At 41.9% G+C, this 17301-nt stretch overlaps 1 protein-coding gene across 1 annotated transcript in view; it reads right to left on the reverse strand.

Moving 5' to 3' along the window:
- The window catches only part of LOC143767899 (T-box transcription factor TBX10-like), a 56259-nt gene extending 39648 nt beyond the window's left edge, over positions 1 to 16611 (reverse strand). Inside the window, exons 1-3 of the mRNA XM_077256420.1 lie at positions 16590 to 16611; positions 14775 to 14982; positions 14559 to 14660 (exon numbers count right to left, since the gene is read on the reverse strand). Of these exons, the coding sequence (XP_077112535.1) occupies positions 14559 to 14660; positions 14775 to 14982; positions 16590 to 16611 (332 nt within the window). The remainder of the gene's footprint in view (positions 1 to 14558; positions 14661 to 14774; positions 14983 to 16589) is intronic.
- Positions 16612 to 17301: the final 690 nt, after the last annotated feature.

Consider the following 17301-nt stretch of genomic DNA (forward strand, 5'->3'; position numbering starts at 1 on the left):
CAGATTGAATGGGTAACTACACTGCCTGCCTGGTGTGAACACTTACCTATGGTCTCTGAGCTACTGCCCAATGTGAACACATGCTTGTGGCTAATGACATGATAAAGCCTTCTTATATAGGGAGGCTCAGAACCAATAGTGTTAAGATGTAATTAAAAATCACAGGTATGGTGAAGGGCGGGACGTTCAAGTCAGAAAATAGTATATAGTAAAAATAAGTAAACTGACTGAACAATATTGAAGAGTAATCACCAACGAGATTACCTTGTCGTTGGTGAATGGGCTCACAATATTTGGCCAAATCTTGTGCTAAAATCTCATGTTTGTTCATAAAGTTCATAAGCCGTTATGCTATTCCTATTCCTTATATTTCAAACTTCCTTATTTTAGCACAGATGTGTGCAGCCATAATCTATTATTATGTATGTATTTTTTTGGCTATGCACCAGCATTTATAATTATTATATATATTGTTCAGTCAGTTTACTTATTTTTACTATATACTATTTTCTGACTTGAACGTCCCGCCCTTCACCATACCTGTGATTTTTAATTACATCTTAACACTATTGGTTCTGAGCCTCCCTATATAAGAAGGCTTTATCATGTCATTAGCCACAAGCATGTGTTCACATTGGGCAGTAGCTCAGAGACCATAGGTAAGTGTTCACACCAGGCAGGCAGTGTAGTTACCCATTCAATCTGAGATTACCTTGTCGTTGGTGAATGGGCTCACAATATTTGGCCAAATCTTGTGCTAAAATCTCATGTTTGTTCATAAAGTTCATAAGCCGTTATGCTATTCCTATTCCTTATATTTCAAACTTCCTTATTTTAGCACAGATGTGTGCAGCCATAATCTATTATTATGTATGTATTTTTTTGGCTATGCACCAGCATTTATAATTATTATATATATTGTTCAGTCAGTTTACTTATTTTTACTATATACTATTTTCTGACTTGAACGTCCCGCCCTTCACCATACCTGTGATTTTTAATTACATCTTAACACTATTGGTTCTGAGCCTCCCTATATAAGAAGGCTTTATCATGTCATTAGCCACAAGCATGTGTTCACATTGGGCAGTAGCTCAGAGACCATAGGTAAGTGTTCACACCAGGCAGGCAGTGTAGTTACCCATTCAATCTGAGATTACCTTGTCGTTGGTGAATGGGCTCACAATATTTGGCCAAATCTTGTGCTAAAATCTCATGTTTGTTCATAAAGTTCATAAGCCGTTATGCTATTCCTATTCCTTATATTTCAAACTTCCTTATTTTAGCACAGATGTGTGCAGCCATAATCTATTATTATGTATGTATTTTTTTGGCTATGCACCAGCATTTATAATTATTATATATATTGTTCAGTCAGTTTACTTATTTTTACTATATACTATTTTCTGACTTGAACGTCCCGCCCTTCACCATACCTGTGATTTTTAATTACATCTTAACACTATTGGTTCTGAGCCTCCCTATATAAGAAGGCTTTATCATGTCATTAGCCACAAGCATGTGTTCACATTGGGCAGTAGCTCAGAGACCATAGGTAAGTGTTCACACCAGGCAGGCAGTGTAGTTACCCATTCAATCTGAGATTACCTTGTCGTTGGTGAATGGGCTCACAATATTTGGCCAAATCTTGTGCTAAAATCTCATGTTTGTTCATAAAGTTCATAAGCCGTTATGCTATTCCTATTCCTTATATTTCAAACTTCCTTATTTTAGCACAGATGTGTGCAGCCATAATCTATTATTATCTATAATTTACATTAGTTTGCCATAAGAAATTATACATTTTTCTTACTCTTTCTCTCCATTTTTGAATCAAGTCACAATATTTTCAGGCAAATAAAAGCGGTGAGGAACATTTTATAAATTTTTCCTAAGGAGTATCCAGGATATGTGGAGCTCTATATCAGGAAAAAACAAAGCATGGTGCAGACTGACTCTGCAGATGCTTTGGAGCTCCGGCCCCTTCAGCTAACAAGCACTGCGGTATGCTTTCTACTGACAAGCAGCACATCGCAGTGCTTGTTAGCTGAATGGACTGGTGCTAAGCATCATCAGCAGAGTCAGTCTGCACCCTGCATCACCAAGCTCAGATCAGGCTTCACTGTCTTCTGCAAGGATATTAAAAATGCTTTGAGGCATTAGCCCCTTCAGCTGACAAGTGCTGTGATATGCATTCCAATTACAAGTGACATCCTCTTCTCATTCTGTTCGATTCTGGACGCTGTCAGTAATTGAAAGATAGCCCTGCCCCCATCAGTGTTGTTATCATCACATTCCGTCCAATTTTGGATGTTGTCAACCATTGAAAGGTAGCCCCACCCCCATCAATGACGTACTATTTTCATTCCGTCCAATTCTAGAGCCCGTGTTGAAAAAGCAGAAGCAGTGACTTAATGGCAATAAAGGGTTATATGACCTACACATAGATGTGCTCATAAAAGCAAAGCAGGTAATAAAAGAACATTAGCAAACTAATTGTTAAAAAGAGTTAGGACACATGAAACCCCTTTAATGAGGGTCATAACTGACTGCTATTTACCCTCTTAAAGGAAATCTGTCTTTTTGGAAAATGCTATTTTCTTGCAGATATAGGGTTAATCTGCAGCTAAACAGCATTATAATGCTGCCTTGCCACCTTAACAGTGCAGCTACCGGGAAAAAATTAACTTATTTCCTCCCAGGAGCAGCTGGCTTTCCGTCATGGAAGCATACCCTGGCACTCTCACTGCTTGAAGTGCAGCGCAAACTGTTAAAGGGAATTCGACACCTCATTTTGCCGCTATAAACTGCGGCCACTGCCATTAAGGGCTTATCTACAGCATTCTGTAATGCTGTAGATAAGACCCTGATGTAACCTGAAAGGTAAGAAAAACAAGTTAGATTATGCTCACACTGGGGCGGTTCGGTTCGGGTCCGATGGGCGTTGCAGGTACGGGTCCGGCGCCTCCCATCTTCATATGATCTTCCTTGCTTCTTTCACGGCTCCTGCACAGGTGTAATTCTCTGCCCTGTTGAGGGCAGCGTAAAGTACTGCAGTGCACAGGCGCTGGGAAAGGTCAGAGAGGCCCAACGCCTGCGCTCTGCAGTACTTTACGCTGCCCTCAACAGGGCAAATCAGTACGCCTGCGCAAGAGCCGCAACAGACACAAGGAAGAGGACATCATCGCATAAAGATGGGAGGCGCCGGACCCGGACCTGTGATGCCCATCGGACCGGACCGAATCGGAACCGCCCCTGGGTGAGTATAATATAACTTCTTTTTCTTATCTTTCAGGCTACATTGGAGGCTTATCTACAGCATTACAGAATGCTGTAGATAAGCCCCTAATGGCGGTGGCCGCAGTTTATAGCGGCAAAATGAGGTGACAGATTCCCTTTAATCAAAGTGCCATGGCATGCTTACAGCCGTCACTCCCAGTATAGTGAATGATGCTCTGAGCGCTGAGCAAATGCTACCTGCACCGTCCCCATGACTGAAAGCCAATGGTGTTGTGAATTTGGTTTTTGGGCTCCCCCGGTGGTCACTGGTGGTACTGGACTTGTGTGCTTCACTTTCTCTGTTCACCTGTTTCCATCAGGATATGGGTGTATCCTATTTAGCCTTGCTGCTCAGTTATTCTAGTGCCGGCCATCAATGTAACCAGAGCCTTTCTGTTGCATGTTCCTGCTTCTAGACTACTATCAGCTAAGTTGGACTCTTGGTCCTAAGTTTGTTTTGCATTTTTGTTCCAGTTCACAGTTATGTTATTTTTCTGTAGCTGGAAGCTCTTGTGGGCCGAAATTGCCACTCCGGTGTCATGAGTTGACACATGAGTCTTAAAGTAATTTCGGGATGGTATTTTAATAGGGTTTTCAGCTGACCGTGAAGTTCCCTATTGTATCTTTTTGCTATCTAGTAAGCGGACCTCGCTTTGCTGAACCTACCTTCATACTGCGTATGTCTTTTCCTCTGAACTCACCGTCAATATATGTGGGGGGCTTCTGTCTCCTTTTTGGGGGAATTTCCCTAGAGGTAAGCCAGGTCTGTCTTTTCCTCTATTAGGGTTAGTTAGTCCTCCGGCTGGCGCTAGGCGTCTAGGGATAAAACGTAGGTACGCCACCCGGCCACTGTTAGTTGTTGTGGTAGGTTTAGCTCACGGTCAGCTCGAGATTCCATCACCCAAGAGCTAGTCTGTTGTTTAAGTTCTCTGACGTTCCCTTGCCATTGGGAACCATGACAGTATGGCCGGCCAAGGGTTAAAACCGTTGGCAGAAGAAAGGAGAGAAAAAGAAGTCTGCAGATTTTTTTTTTTCCTTCTGAGTTTGCTTTTTAGTTGACTCAGTTGCATTTCTGCTCTAAATTGCAGCCTTTGTCTCTCTCTCTCCTTCTAATCCTTGAATGGCTCTGATCTCACCTGATTAAAATGGATCCTCAGAGTTTGGTTACAGGTTTGAATAATCTTGCTACGAAGGTTCAAAATTTACAGGATTTTGTTATTCATGCTCCTATATCTGAACCTAGAATTCCTATACCAGAATTTTTCTCCGGGGATAGATCTCGTTTCCTGAATTTCAAAAATAATTGTAAATTATTTCTTTCCCTGAGATCTCGCTCCGCTGGAGATCCCGCACAGCAGGTTAAGATAGTAATTTCCTTGCTGCGGGGTGACCCTCAAAACTGGGCATTTGCATTGGCACCCGGGGATCCTGCGTTGCTCAATGTGGATGCGTTTTTTCTGGCTTTGGGGTTGCTTTATGAGGAACCTAACTTAGAGATTCAGGCTGAAAAAGCCTTGATGGCCCTATCTCAAGGGCAAGATGAAGCTGAGGTATACTGCCAAAAATTTCGTAAATGGTCTGTGCTTACTCAGTGGAATGAGTGCGCCCTGGCGGCGAATTTCAGAGAGGGTCTCTCTGATGCCATTAAAGATGTTATGGTGGGGTTCCCTGCACCTACAGGTCTGAATGAGTCCATGACAATGGCTATTCAGATTGATCGGCGTTTGCGGGAGCGCAAACCTGTGCACCATTTGGCGGTGTCTTCTGAGAAGGCTCCAGAAAATATGCAATGTGATAGAATTCTGTCCAGAAGCGAACGGCAGAATTTTAGGCGAAAAAATGGGTTGTGCTTCTATTGTGGTGATTCAACTCATGTTATATCAGCATGCTCTAAACGTACAAAAAAGGTTGATAAGTCTATTTCAATTGGCACTTTACAGTCTAAGTTTATTCTGTCTGTGACCTTGATTTGTTCATTATCGTCAATTACCGCGGATGCCTATGTCGACTCTGGCGCCGCTTTGAGTCTTATGGATTGGTCCTTTGCCAGGCGCTGTGGGTTTGATCTAGAGCCTCTGGAAGTTCCTATACCTCTGAAGGGTATTGACTCTACACCATTGGCTAGTAATAAACCACAATACTGGACACAAGTGACTATGCGTATGAATCCAGACCATCAGGAGATGATTCGCTCCTTGTGTTGTACAATCTACATGACGTTTTGGTGCTCGGATTACCATGGTTACAATCTCATAACCCAGTCCTTGACTGGAAAGCTATGTCTGTGTTAAGCTGGGGATGTCAGGGGGCTCATGGGGACGTACCTTTGGTTTCCATTTCGTCATCTATTCCCTCTGAGATTCCGGAATTTTTGTCTGATTATCGTGATGTTTTTGAGGAGCCTAAGCTTGGTTCACTACCTCCTCACAGAGATTGCGATTGTACCATAGATCTGATTCCGGGCAGTAAATTTCCAAAGGGTCGTTTATTTAATCTATCTGTACCTGAACATGCTGCTATGCGAGAATATATTAAGGAGTCCCTGGAAAAGGGACATATTCGTCCTTCTTCATCTCCCTTGGGAGCCGGTTTTTTCTTTGTATCTAAAAAAGATGGCTCTTTGAGGCCGTGTATTGATTATCGACTCTTGAATAAAATTACAGTCAAATATCAGTATCCTCTGCCACTGCTGACTGATTTGTTTGCTCGAATAAAGGGGGCTAAGTGGTTCTCTAAGATTGATCTCCGTGGGGCGTATAATTTGGTGCGAATTAAGCAGGGGGATGAGTGGAAAACCGCATTTAATACGCCCGAGGGCCACTTTGAGTATTTGGTGATGCCTTTTGGTCTTTCAAATGCCCCTTCAGTCTTTCAGTCCTTTATGCATGACATTTTCCGTGAATATTTGGATAAATTTATGATCGTGTATCTGGATGATATTTTGATTTTTTCGGATGACTGGGATTCTCATGTCCAACAGGTCAGGAGGGTTTTTCAGGTTTTGCGGGCTAATTCCTTGTGTGTGAAGGGTTCTAAGTGTATTTTTGGGGTTCAAAAGATTTCTTTTTTGGGGTACATTTTTTCCCCCTCTTCCATTGAGATGGATCCTGTCAAGGTTCGGGCTATTTGTGATTGGACGCAACCTTCTTCTCTTAAGAGCCTTCAGAAATTTTTGGGCTTTGCTAATTTTTATCGTCGATTTATAACTGGTTTTTCTGATGTTGCTAAACCTTTGACTGATTTGACCAAAAAGGGTGCTGATGTTGCTGATTGGTCCCCTGCTGCTGTGGAGGCCTTTCGGGAGCTTAAGCGCCGCTTTTCTTCCGCCCCTGTGTTGCGTCAGCCTGATGTTACTCTTCCTTTTCAGCTTGAGGTTGATGCTTCCGAGATCGGAGCTGGGGCGGTCTTGTCGCAGAAAAGTTCCGACTGCTCCGTGATGAGACCTTGTGCGTTCTTTTCACGAAAATTTTCGCCCGCCGAGCGAAATTATGATATTGGTAATCGGGAGCTTTTGGCTATGAAGTGGGCTTTTGAGGAGTGGCGTCTTTGGCTTGAGGGGGCTAGACATCAGGTGGTGGTATTGACCGATCACAAGAATTTGATTTATCTTGAGTCTGCCAGGCGCCTGAATCCTAGACAGGCGCGCTGGTCGTTGTTTTTCTCTCGGTTTAATTTTGTGGTCTCGTACTTACCAGGTTCTAAAAATGTGAAGGCGGATGCCCTTTCTAGGAGTTTTGAGCCTGATTCCCCTGGTGATTCTGAACCTACAGGTATCCTTAAGGATGGGGTGATATTATCTGCTGTTTCCCCAGACCTGCGATGGGCTTTGCAGGAGTTTCAGGCGGATAGACCTGATCGTTGCCCGCCTGGTAGACTGTTTGTTCCTGATGATTGGACCAGTAGAGTCATCTCGGAGGTTCATTCTTCTGTGTTGGCAGGTCATCCCGGGATCTTTGGTACCAGGGATTTGGTGGCTAGGTCCTTCTGGTGGCCTTCCCTGTCTCGAGATGTACGAGTTTTTGTGCAGTCTTGTGATGTTTGTGCTCGGGCCAAACCTTGTTGTTCTCGGGCCAGCGGATTGTTGTTATCTTTGCCTATTCCGAAGAGGCCTTGGACTCACATCTCTATGGATTTTATTTCTGATCTCCCTGTTTCTCAGAAAATGTCTGTCATCTGGGTGGTGTGTGACCGTTTTTCAAAGATGGTCCATTTGGTGCCCTTGCCTAAGTTGCCTTCCTCATCCGAGTTGGTTCCTCTGTTTTTTCAAAATGTGGTTCGCTTGCATGGTATTCCGGAGAATATCGTTTCTGACAGGGGGACCCAGTTCGTGTCTAGATTTTGGCGGGCGTTCTGTGCTAGGATGGGCATTGATTTGTCTTTTTCGTCTGCGTTCCATCCTCAGACTAATGGCCAGACTGAGCGAACTAATCAGACCTTGGAGACTTATTTGAGGTGTTTTGTGTCTGCGGATCAGGATGACTGGGTTGCCTTTTTGCCGTTGGCGGAGTTTGCCCTCAATAATCGGGCTAGTTCTGCCACTTTGGTTTCTCCTTTCTTTTGCAATTCGGGGTTTCATCCTCGTTTTTCTTCTGGTCAGGTGGAGTCTTCGGATTGTCCTGGAGTGGATACTGTGGTGGATAGGTTGCATCGGATTTGGGGACAGGTGGTGGACAATTTGGAGTTGTCCCAGGAGAAGACTCGGCATTTTGCTAACCGCCGTCGTCGTGTTGGTCCTCGTCTTCGTGTTGGGGACTTGGTGTGGTTGTCTTCTCGTTTTGTCCCTATGAGGGTTTCTTCTCCTAAGTTTAAGCCTCGGTTCATCGGCCCGTATAAGATTTTGGAGATTCTTAACCCCGTGTCCTTTCGATTGGACCTCCCAGCATCTTTTTCTATCCATAATGTCTTCCATCGGTCATTATTGCGCAGGTATGAGGTACCGGTTGTGCCTTCCGTTGAGCCTCCCGCTCCGGTGTTGGTTGAGGGTGAATTGGAGTACGTTGTGGAGAAGATCTTGGACTCCCGTGTTTCCAGACGGAAACTTCAGTATCTGGTCAAGTGGAAGGGCTACGGTCAAGAGGATAATTCTTGGGTGACAGCCTCTGATGTTCATGCCTCTGATTTGGTCCGTGCTTTTCATAGGGCTCATCCTGATCGCCCTGGTGGTTCTTGTGAGGGTTCGGTGCCCCCTCCTTGAGGGGGGGGGTACTGTTGTGAATTTGGTTTTTGGGCTCCCCCGGTGGTCACTGGTGGTACTGGACTTGTGTGCTTCACTTTCTCTGTTCACCTGTTTCCATCAGGATATGGGTGTATCCTATTTAGCCTTGCTGCTCAGTTATTCTAGTGCCGGCCATCAATGTAACCAGAGCCTTTCTGTTGCATGTTCCTGCTTCTAGACTACTATCAGCTAAGTTGGACTCTTGGTCCTAAGTTTGTTTTGCATTTTTGTTCCAGTTCACAGTTATGTTATTTTTCTGTAGCTGGAAGCTCTTGTGGGCCGAAATTGCCACTCCGGTGTCATGAGTTGACACATGAGTCTTAAAGTAATTTCGGGATGGTATTTTAATAGGGTTTTCAGCTGACCGTGAAGTTCCCTATTGTATCTTTTTGCTATCTAGTAAGCGGACCTCGCTTTGCTGAACCTACCTTCATTCTGCGTATGCCTTTTCCTCTGAACTCACCGTCAATATATGTGGGGGGCTTCTGTCTCCTTTTTGGGGGAATTTCCCTAGAGGTAAGCCAGGTCTGTCTTTTCCTCTATTAGGGTTAGTTAGTCCTCCGGCTGGTGCTAGGCGTCTAGGGATAAAACGTAGGTACGCCACCCGGCCACTGTTAGTTGTTGTGGTAGGTTTAGCTCACGGTCAGCTCGAGATTCCATCACCCAAGAGCTAGTCTGTTGTTTAAGTTCTCTGACGTTCCCTTGCCATTGGGAACCATGACACAATGGCTCCTGGATTGGAGGAAATACATTTACACTGTGTGCAGAATTATTAGGCAAGTTGTATTTTAGAGGATTATTTTTATTATTGATCAACAACTATGTTCTCAATCAACCCAAAAGACTCATAAATATCAAAGCTTAGAGGATATCTGTTTGTGCAGGTAACTATTACTGTGCAGAATTATTAGGCAACTTAATAAAAACCAAATATATTCCCATCTGACTTGTTTATTTTCACCAGGTAAACCAATAAAACTGCACAAAATTTAGAAATAAACATTTCTGGCATGCAAAAACAAACTCCCCAAAAATTAGTGACCAATATAGCCACCTTTCTTTATGATGACACTCAACAGCCTTGCATCCATAGATTCTGTCAGTTGCTTGATCTGTTTAAGATCAACATTGTGTGCAGCAGCCACCACAGCCTCCCAGATACTGTTTCGAGAGGTGTACTGATTTCCCTCCCTGTAGATCTCACATTTTATGAGGGACCACAGGTTCTCTATGGGGTTCAGATCAGGGGAACAAGGGGGCCATGTCATTATTTTTTCTTCTTTGAGACCTTTACTGGCCAGCCACGCTGTTGAGTAGTTGAAGGCATGTGATGGAGCATTGTCCTGCATGAAAATCATGTTTTTCTTGAACGATACCACCGACTTCTTCCTGTACCACTGCTTGAAGAAGTTGTTTTCTAGAAACTGGCAGTAGGTCTGGAAGGTGAGCTTCACTCCATCCTCAACCCGAAAAGGTCCCACAAGTTCATTTTTGATGATGCCAGCCCATACCAGTACCCCACCTCCACCTCTCTGCCCTTTACTGATCCAGCCTCTGGCCCATCAAGAGTCACTAATTTCATCAGTCCATAAAACCTTTGAAAACTCAGTCTTAAGATATTTCTTGGCCCAGTCTTGATGTTTTATCTTATGATTCTTGTTCAAAGGAGGTCGTTTTTCAGCCTTCCTTACCTTGGCCATGTCCCTGAGTATCACACACCTTGTGCTTTTTGTTATTCCAGTAACGTTGCAGCTCTGAAATATGGCAAAACTGGTGGCAAATGGCATCTTGGCAGCTTCACGCTTAATTTTCCTCAATTCATGGGCAGTTATTTTGTGCCTTTTTTGCCCAACACGCTTCTTGCGACCCTGTTGGCTATTTGCCATGAAATGCTTGATTGTTCAGTGATCACGCTTTAAAAGTTTGGCAATTTCAAGCCTGCTGCATCCCCCTGTAAGACATCTCACAATTTTGGACTTTCAGAGCCCGTCAAATCTCTCTTCTGACCCATTTTGCCAAAGGAAAGGAAGTTGCCTAATAGTTAAGCACACCTTATATAGGGTTTTGATGTCATTAGACAACACCCCTACTCATTACAGAGATGCACAACACCTGATTTACTTAATTGGTAGTTGGCTCTCAAGCCTGAACAGCTTGGAGAAGGATAACATGTATAAAAAGTATCACGTGGTCAAAATACAACTTGCCTAATAATTCTGCACACAGTGTATATTCTCTCAGTAGCTGCACTTTCAGTAAGATAGCCAGGTAGCATTTTAACACTATTTACCAGCATATTAAACCTATATCTGCAGGTGTATAGTGTTTCCGAAGGTGATGGGTCACATTTAATCTCAAGAATTTAATTTTTCAAATACTCCTTCTGCATTTTTAATTTTACAGGGAATAGCTCGTTAACTAGTTTACTGATCACCCTGCAGCCCCAGCCTGACCAACTATATAGGCAAAGAGCATGAGGTGCAAGAAGTGCTGGACTGGGATGCCAAGGGCCAAGTAACATTAACTCAAATGGCCCACTGTTCCGCTGCATGCAAATATCACATTACTGTCATTCACAAATGTAATTATTTTTCTATATACAGTAATCATAAATGGGGTAATTTGATAAATGAATATTGAGGTGATGTCCTTGTCTGAACATAGTGAAACAAATGTATTGTGCCAACTACTTTTCATATAGGTGAAGTGGAGAGCCCATTCCTGCATGGGGGCCCATCGGAGGATTCTCTTGTTCTCGTATGGGCCAGTCCAAGCCTTAGTGCAAGTAAAATAATATTTTAGAGTCTGCTCATGCTGCTCTGAAGCTAGATGGGTCGCAGGATTAGACCAGCCTCAGTCAGCCTGATCTTTTCATATGCTTCCTCTGCTAGCAGCCTGTGAGAGCGCAAAGTTCAGACCAGCAGATCTACCATGCCATTGTGCTGAGCAGTCTACCTTCAGGAGCACAAACATAGCTTCAAAGCGGTACCATAACAATGTAAAATGAGTTGCTCAGTACATGGTAAAAACATACTTAGAAATCGAAAAAAGAAAAGAAAAAATACTACTTTATGTTAAAAATTGGCACATCTAAATAAAACTATAATCATATTTATTAAAAATCCACATGAGAAATATACAGTGGGTACGGAAAGTATTCATACCCCTTTAAATTTTTCACACTTTGTTTCATTGCAGCCATTTGGTAAATTCAAAAAAGTTCATTTTTTTCTCATTAATGTACACTCTGCACCCCATCTTGACTGAAAAAAAACCAGAAATATAGTAATTGTTCCAAATGTATTAAAAAAGAATAACTGAAATATCACATGGTCATAAGTATTCAGACTCTTTGCTCAGTATTGAGTAGAAGCACCCTTTTGAGCTAGTACAGTCATGAGTCTTCTTGGGAATGATGCAACAAGTTTTTCACACCTGGATTTGGGGATCCTCTGCCATTCTTCCTTGCAGATCCTCTCCAGTTCCGTCAGGTTGAATGGTGAACTTGGTGGACAGCCATTTTCAGGTCTCTCCAGAGATGCTCAATTGGGTTTAGGTTAGGGCTCTGGCTGGACCAGTCAAGAATGGTCACAGAGTCGTTCTGAAGCCACTCCTTTGTTATTTTAGCTGTGTGCTTTGAGTCACTGCCTTGTTGGAAGGTGAACCTTTGGCCAAGTCTGAGGTCCAGAGCACTCTGGAAAAGGTTTTCATCCAGGATATCTCTGTACTTGGCCGCATTCATGTTTCCTTCAGTGACAACCAGTCATCCTGTCCCTGCAGCTGAAGAACACCCCATAGCATGATGCTGCCACCACCATGTTTTGCTGTTGGGATTGTATTGGGCAGACGAGGAGCAGTGCCTGGTTTTCTCCAAGTATACCGCTTAAAATTATCACCAAAAGGTCTATCTTCATCTCCTCAGACCAGAGTACCTTTTTTCTCATAGTCTGGGAGTCCTTCATGTGTTTTTTAGCAAACTCTATTCGGGCTTTCATATGTCTTGCACTGAGGAGAGGCTTCCGTCTGGCCACTCTGCCATAAGGGGCCGACTGGTGGAGGGCTGCAGTGATAGTTGACCTTTGTGTAACTTTCTCCCATCTCCCTACTGCATCTCTGGAGCTCAGCCACAGTGATCTTGAGATTCTTCTTTACCTTTCTCATCAAGGCTATTCTCCCATGATTGCTCAGTTTCGCTGGACAGCCAGGTCTAGGAAGACTTCTGGCAGTCCCAAACTTCCTCCATTTAAGGATTATGGAGGCCACTGTGCTCTTAGGAACCTTGAGTACTGCAGAAATTCTTTTGTAACATTGGCCAGATCTGTGCCTTGCCACAATTCTGTCTCAGCTCCTTGGCCAGTTCCTTTGACCTCATAATTCTCATTTGGTCTGACATGCACTGTGAGCTGTGAAGTCTTATATAGACAGGTGTGTGCCTTTCCAAATCAAGTCCTATCAGTTTGATTAAACAGCAGGACTCCAATGAAGGAGTAGAACCATCTCAAGGAGGATCACAAGAAAATGCACACCATGTGACTTAAATATGAGTGTCTGAGCAAAGGGTCTGAATACTTATGACCATGTCAAGATGAGGTGCAGAGTGTACATTAATGAGAAAAAAAATGAAATTTTAGAATTTACCAAATGGTTGCAATGAAATAAAGGGTGAAAATGTAAAGGGTTCTGAATACTTTCCGTACCCACTGTATATACAGATTAATACATAGCAGAAACAAGGTGAAAACAATTAAAAAGCTAATATAAAAGTATGGTAAAGCCCAGCGATGTTAGACCAAAATAAGGTACTGAACAGTCCCAACCGAGAAATCCAAAGAGTATATATGGTCTATCAAAACGATTGGATCTAAATCAGTATTCTGTAACTGGCTCAGACAATAAATAAACATATAAAAAATATGCACTTCTTTCTGGAATAAAATGGTTGACAATAAGGTGTAAGTAAGAAATATAAAGCAGAAAATAATTAAGTTTAGGCCATGTGAAAACACAGAAAAACATTAAAAACATAATCTAGATTTTACAACTCAAAAAAAGTTTCAAAATTTAAAAAAAAAAACTTATGGAAATGAATGAAAATGAAGGTTGTTATCACATAAATTCATGTATGCCCATCAACCATGGCAAGGTGACCTCCCTCTGATGGGTCCCTGCTCTACTGTACATGCGTTCTCTTGGACTATCAACCTACAATTTTGGACACTCATGTCTGCTCCTGGGTTTAGCCTACAATTTATGGGCAAGTAGACTATTACGGCCACCTGAAGGTCAATTTTAAAGAAAACAACTAGGTTCTATAGCTCAAAATAGGCCAGGCCATAAAACCCCCATTCAAATTACAAAAGAGTCCATCAAACCCACAAATTTTGGTTGGACCAACCAATCATCTGATGTGTATTTGGGCCTATCCACTCTCCACCATCCGATGATGTCAGAGAAGAAAACGATAGGGCAATTGGAATTTCAATACCCTATTCTTTTGTTTTCAGCTTTCTTCTCTCCTCCTGTTGAAAACATATGAACACTTATCATAGTCGGGTGATCGGCTAGCTAGCTATGTTCTAAGTTAATGTTCAACCTACTGCTATCTCATGTGTAAGGTCAGTCATAGTTGTTAAATTGGAAAAATTGCTGTTAACTGCTCATTTTCCCTACATTGGAACCTGCAGGGTAAATGTTGTATGACATGTTGCCATTTGAATGAATGGACAGCCATAATATTGAATACACTTGTAGATTGTGAGGTCCTCTCTCCTCCTGTACCAGTTATGACTTGTATTGTTTAAGATTATTGTACTTGTTTTTATTATGTATACCCCTCCTTACATGTAAAGCGCCATGAAATAAATGGGGCTATAACAATAAATAATAATAATACACTAGTTTTGTCAGAGTGAGAGCCACCAAGTAGACACCCCCTTATGATATCCGAATGGCCTAGTATGGAACTGTATCACAATGGAACCAATGTATAACCATGCCCAGTTACTGTACTATAATTAGTCAACTTTATTATGAAATAATATCTTGTTTCATTCTTTTAATTTACCTGTATCGCTTGTCACCAACCGGTAAGAAATCAAGAAGAAGAGAATATTCTGCAGTGGGATCCATTCCCCAAATGCGAACTTGGAAAAGTGGAAACATCCTCCTAGGTAGAAGATATAACATTTCAGAAAAAAATGAATAGGAAAGCAAAATAAGCAAAATAGATTAATATTCTAGCTCTTGCTTTGTACTTGACCTAATAAAATTCTCTTCTCACCTTCCTGCTTTAGTCACAATCATCTCTGTTCCAAGGCTGTTAAATGTTTCCCATAGTGCCGCAGTCTCCAGGCTGACCATAATACCACGCAATGCAGGGTTTTTTCCAGAGACATCGGTCTGAGGAAGTCGAGGAACATCTGGAATGCTTGAGTTCCAAGGTCCAATGTCAGGAGATCCAAAACAAGTAGAAGGAACGTTGTGTCCATCTGAAAGGAGCTCAGCGTGAATGGAATTGAAGGTCACTCAAGAGAAAACACCCAATCGTCTTTTTACTTCATTGGTCAACCATTAGGCAATTGTTCCATGAGCGCAATACAGGCAAATTTGTGTGCCTATTTTATGACCACAAATTCCAACCTTAACCAATAGCATTTAGGGATCTATGGTGCTATTATAACTGATCATTCTACCTGTTGTCGACTAGGATATATGGTCATAACCTTGTTACAAGAAATTTGTATTTTACATGAAACCTGTCCTATTTATGGACTTCGGCATGCATTGATCACTTAGCAGGTAAAGCAATTCATGTAGCGATTGTGTGAGCCATACAGTAAATTTCATCAAAGTGAATGATAGGTAAATACCTATCACCTATACACCAAATACTGATACGACCCATAATTACCTCTTTACGATGCCGCAGTTTTTGTTTTATTCCAATAGCTTTTTTTTATTTCTTTGGTTACTGACCTATGTATTTTTTTACAATAATTTGTGGGTATGTTAATGTTAAGTTTATATGAATTTTATATTGTAGTGGAATGGCTTTAAAAAATCCACTATTTTGGGGGAGGGTTTCCACTGTTATGCCAGAGCTCACAATGAAAGACAAAGGAAGAGCACACTCTATTGATGCTGCCAATATTAAGCATGAACAACCACTGCCAGACCAGAAGTAAATCTTAGGAGAAAGAAGTTACACATAAGTCCAGAAAGTAATACGTTTTTATTAAATAGCAATAAAATTACTAGGTAATATATACTAAAAATGTGCCTCTGAAATCAGTCCAATAAACTTCACAGTTGTAGGTACAGACAAAGTTGGAAACCATGACAGCCAAAAATAGATGACACCGGGTAATCCAGGCAAATTCATATGAATCACTGTACTGCAAAAGATAGTGGGCTTGAGATCTACTTCTTCTCAGGCAGTGATTGACGAGCTTATGTGTTGTAGCGCTGTCCTAGAAACTAATGTTTTACACTTTAAATGGACTATTATTGATGATCAATATTAAGCATGGTATTAGGGAGGACCCGAGTATTCATCATTTCATAATTTGCAGAGGATTTGACTGCTGTCAATCTAAACAGATATATCCACATCACAAGGTCCTACCTTTAGTCTCGATATTTTTTGCCCTCTTTACTTAGTTGTTACTTTAGTTCTATGCCCATCTAACACTTCCATCCCTTCTCATACACTATTTTACGTCGGCACCAAGTTAGATTTACCATACATAGTCTTTAACCATACATGTAAGAAGCAATGTTAAGACTTAATGAAGTTTCATCATGAAGACAACAGAGACTAATATAAGCCATGAATGCATATTAAATATTTAATTATTTACATTTTTATAATTATACAGAGTATACTACATATGTAAAAAACACAATGTAAGGTCCATGAAGACCATCTCTGGAGAAATCCTTGGATGACATATGGTGGCGTGCCACATACTTAGCAAGATTAATTATTACACAGTGATTTACCTTGGAGGCAAACAGTTTATAGTTTTAGGAAAATTAGGACAAACACATTTCAAAAAATATAAATTTGTATAAAGATTTCCCCAAAGTATCTTACCTAGCGAGTGAGAATGGTTCATTGCTATTTCAGTACAGCTCTTCTTTGCTGTGTCTCAACCCGTGGTCCTCTCCAACCGTAGTATGATCTGCTCACTTTCATTTACACTGCCATTTGGTATCTCTTTCCCCTGTCTGGACACTTTGGTTTTGGTGTGTCCTCTCAGTCTGTCCTCTAGACCTTCCCTCTTTCTGTCACTTTATGAGCATCCTGCTGTGACTTTAGATATACACTTGAGGGCCACTAGGTCTTCTCTGAATATCAAAAATGTTCTTCAGGCTGAAGTTCTGAACTCAATCAATGACTTCTAATGAGATTATTGTTTCAATGTCAACACCTGCCCATATTTGAACGTTCAAGCTTTACACACCAGTGCTGGGACAGTCCCCATGAGTCCAAGGAGCAGTACTCAATGTACACACGTCAGGCAGGTGCGCTCTCATACTGCCCCCAGCAGTTTCTCATCCATCTTGAGTCTGCCACTTGCAGTCACACTATGTAATAAGTTCCATTAATCTCCCCCTGACAAGACTTGATTAATGAGGACTGCTTCCGACATCAGGAAAAGAAAGAGCAGGGGAGGACAGGCATATCATACAGTTGTTATAGTCAAATGGCTACAGCGAACCTTACAGAAGATGGGAGCAGTCAAAATTTGAATCTCCCATAACTAAACTTGTCATCCCCCTAACTACAGGAACTTCAGTAGTAA

This window comes from Ranitomeya variabilis, chromosome 4 (genome assembly GCF_051348905.1).
Source record: "Ranitomeya variabilis isolate aRanVar5 chromosome 4, aRanVar5.hap1, whole genome shotgun sequence".
NCBI lineage: Eukaryota > Metazoa > Chordata > Amphibia > Anura > Dendrobatidae > Ranitomeya > Ranitomeya variabilis.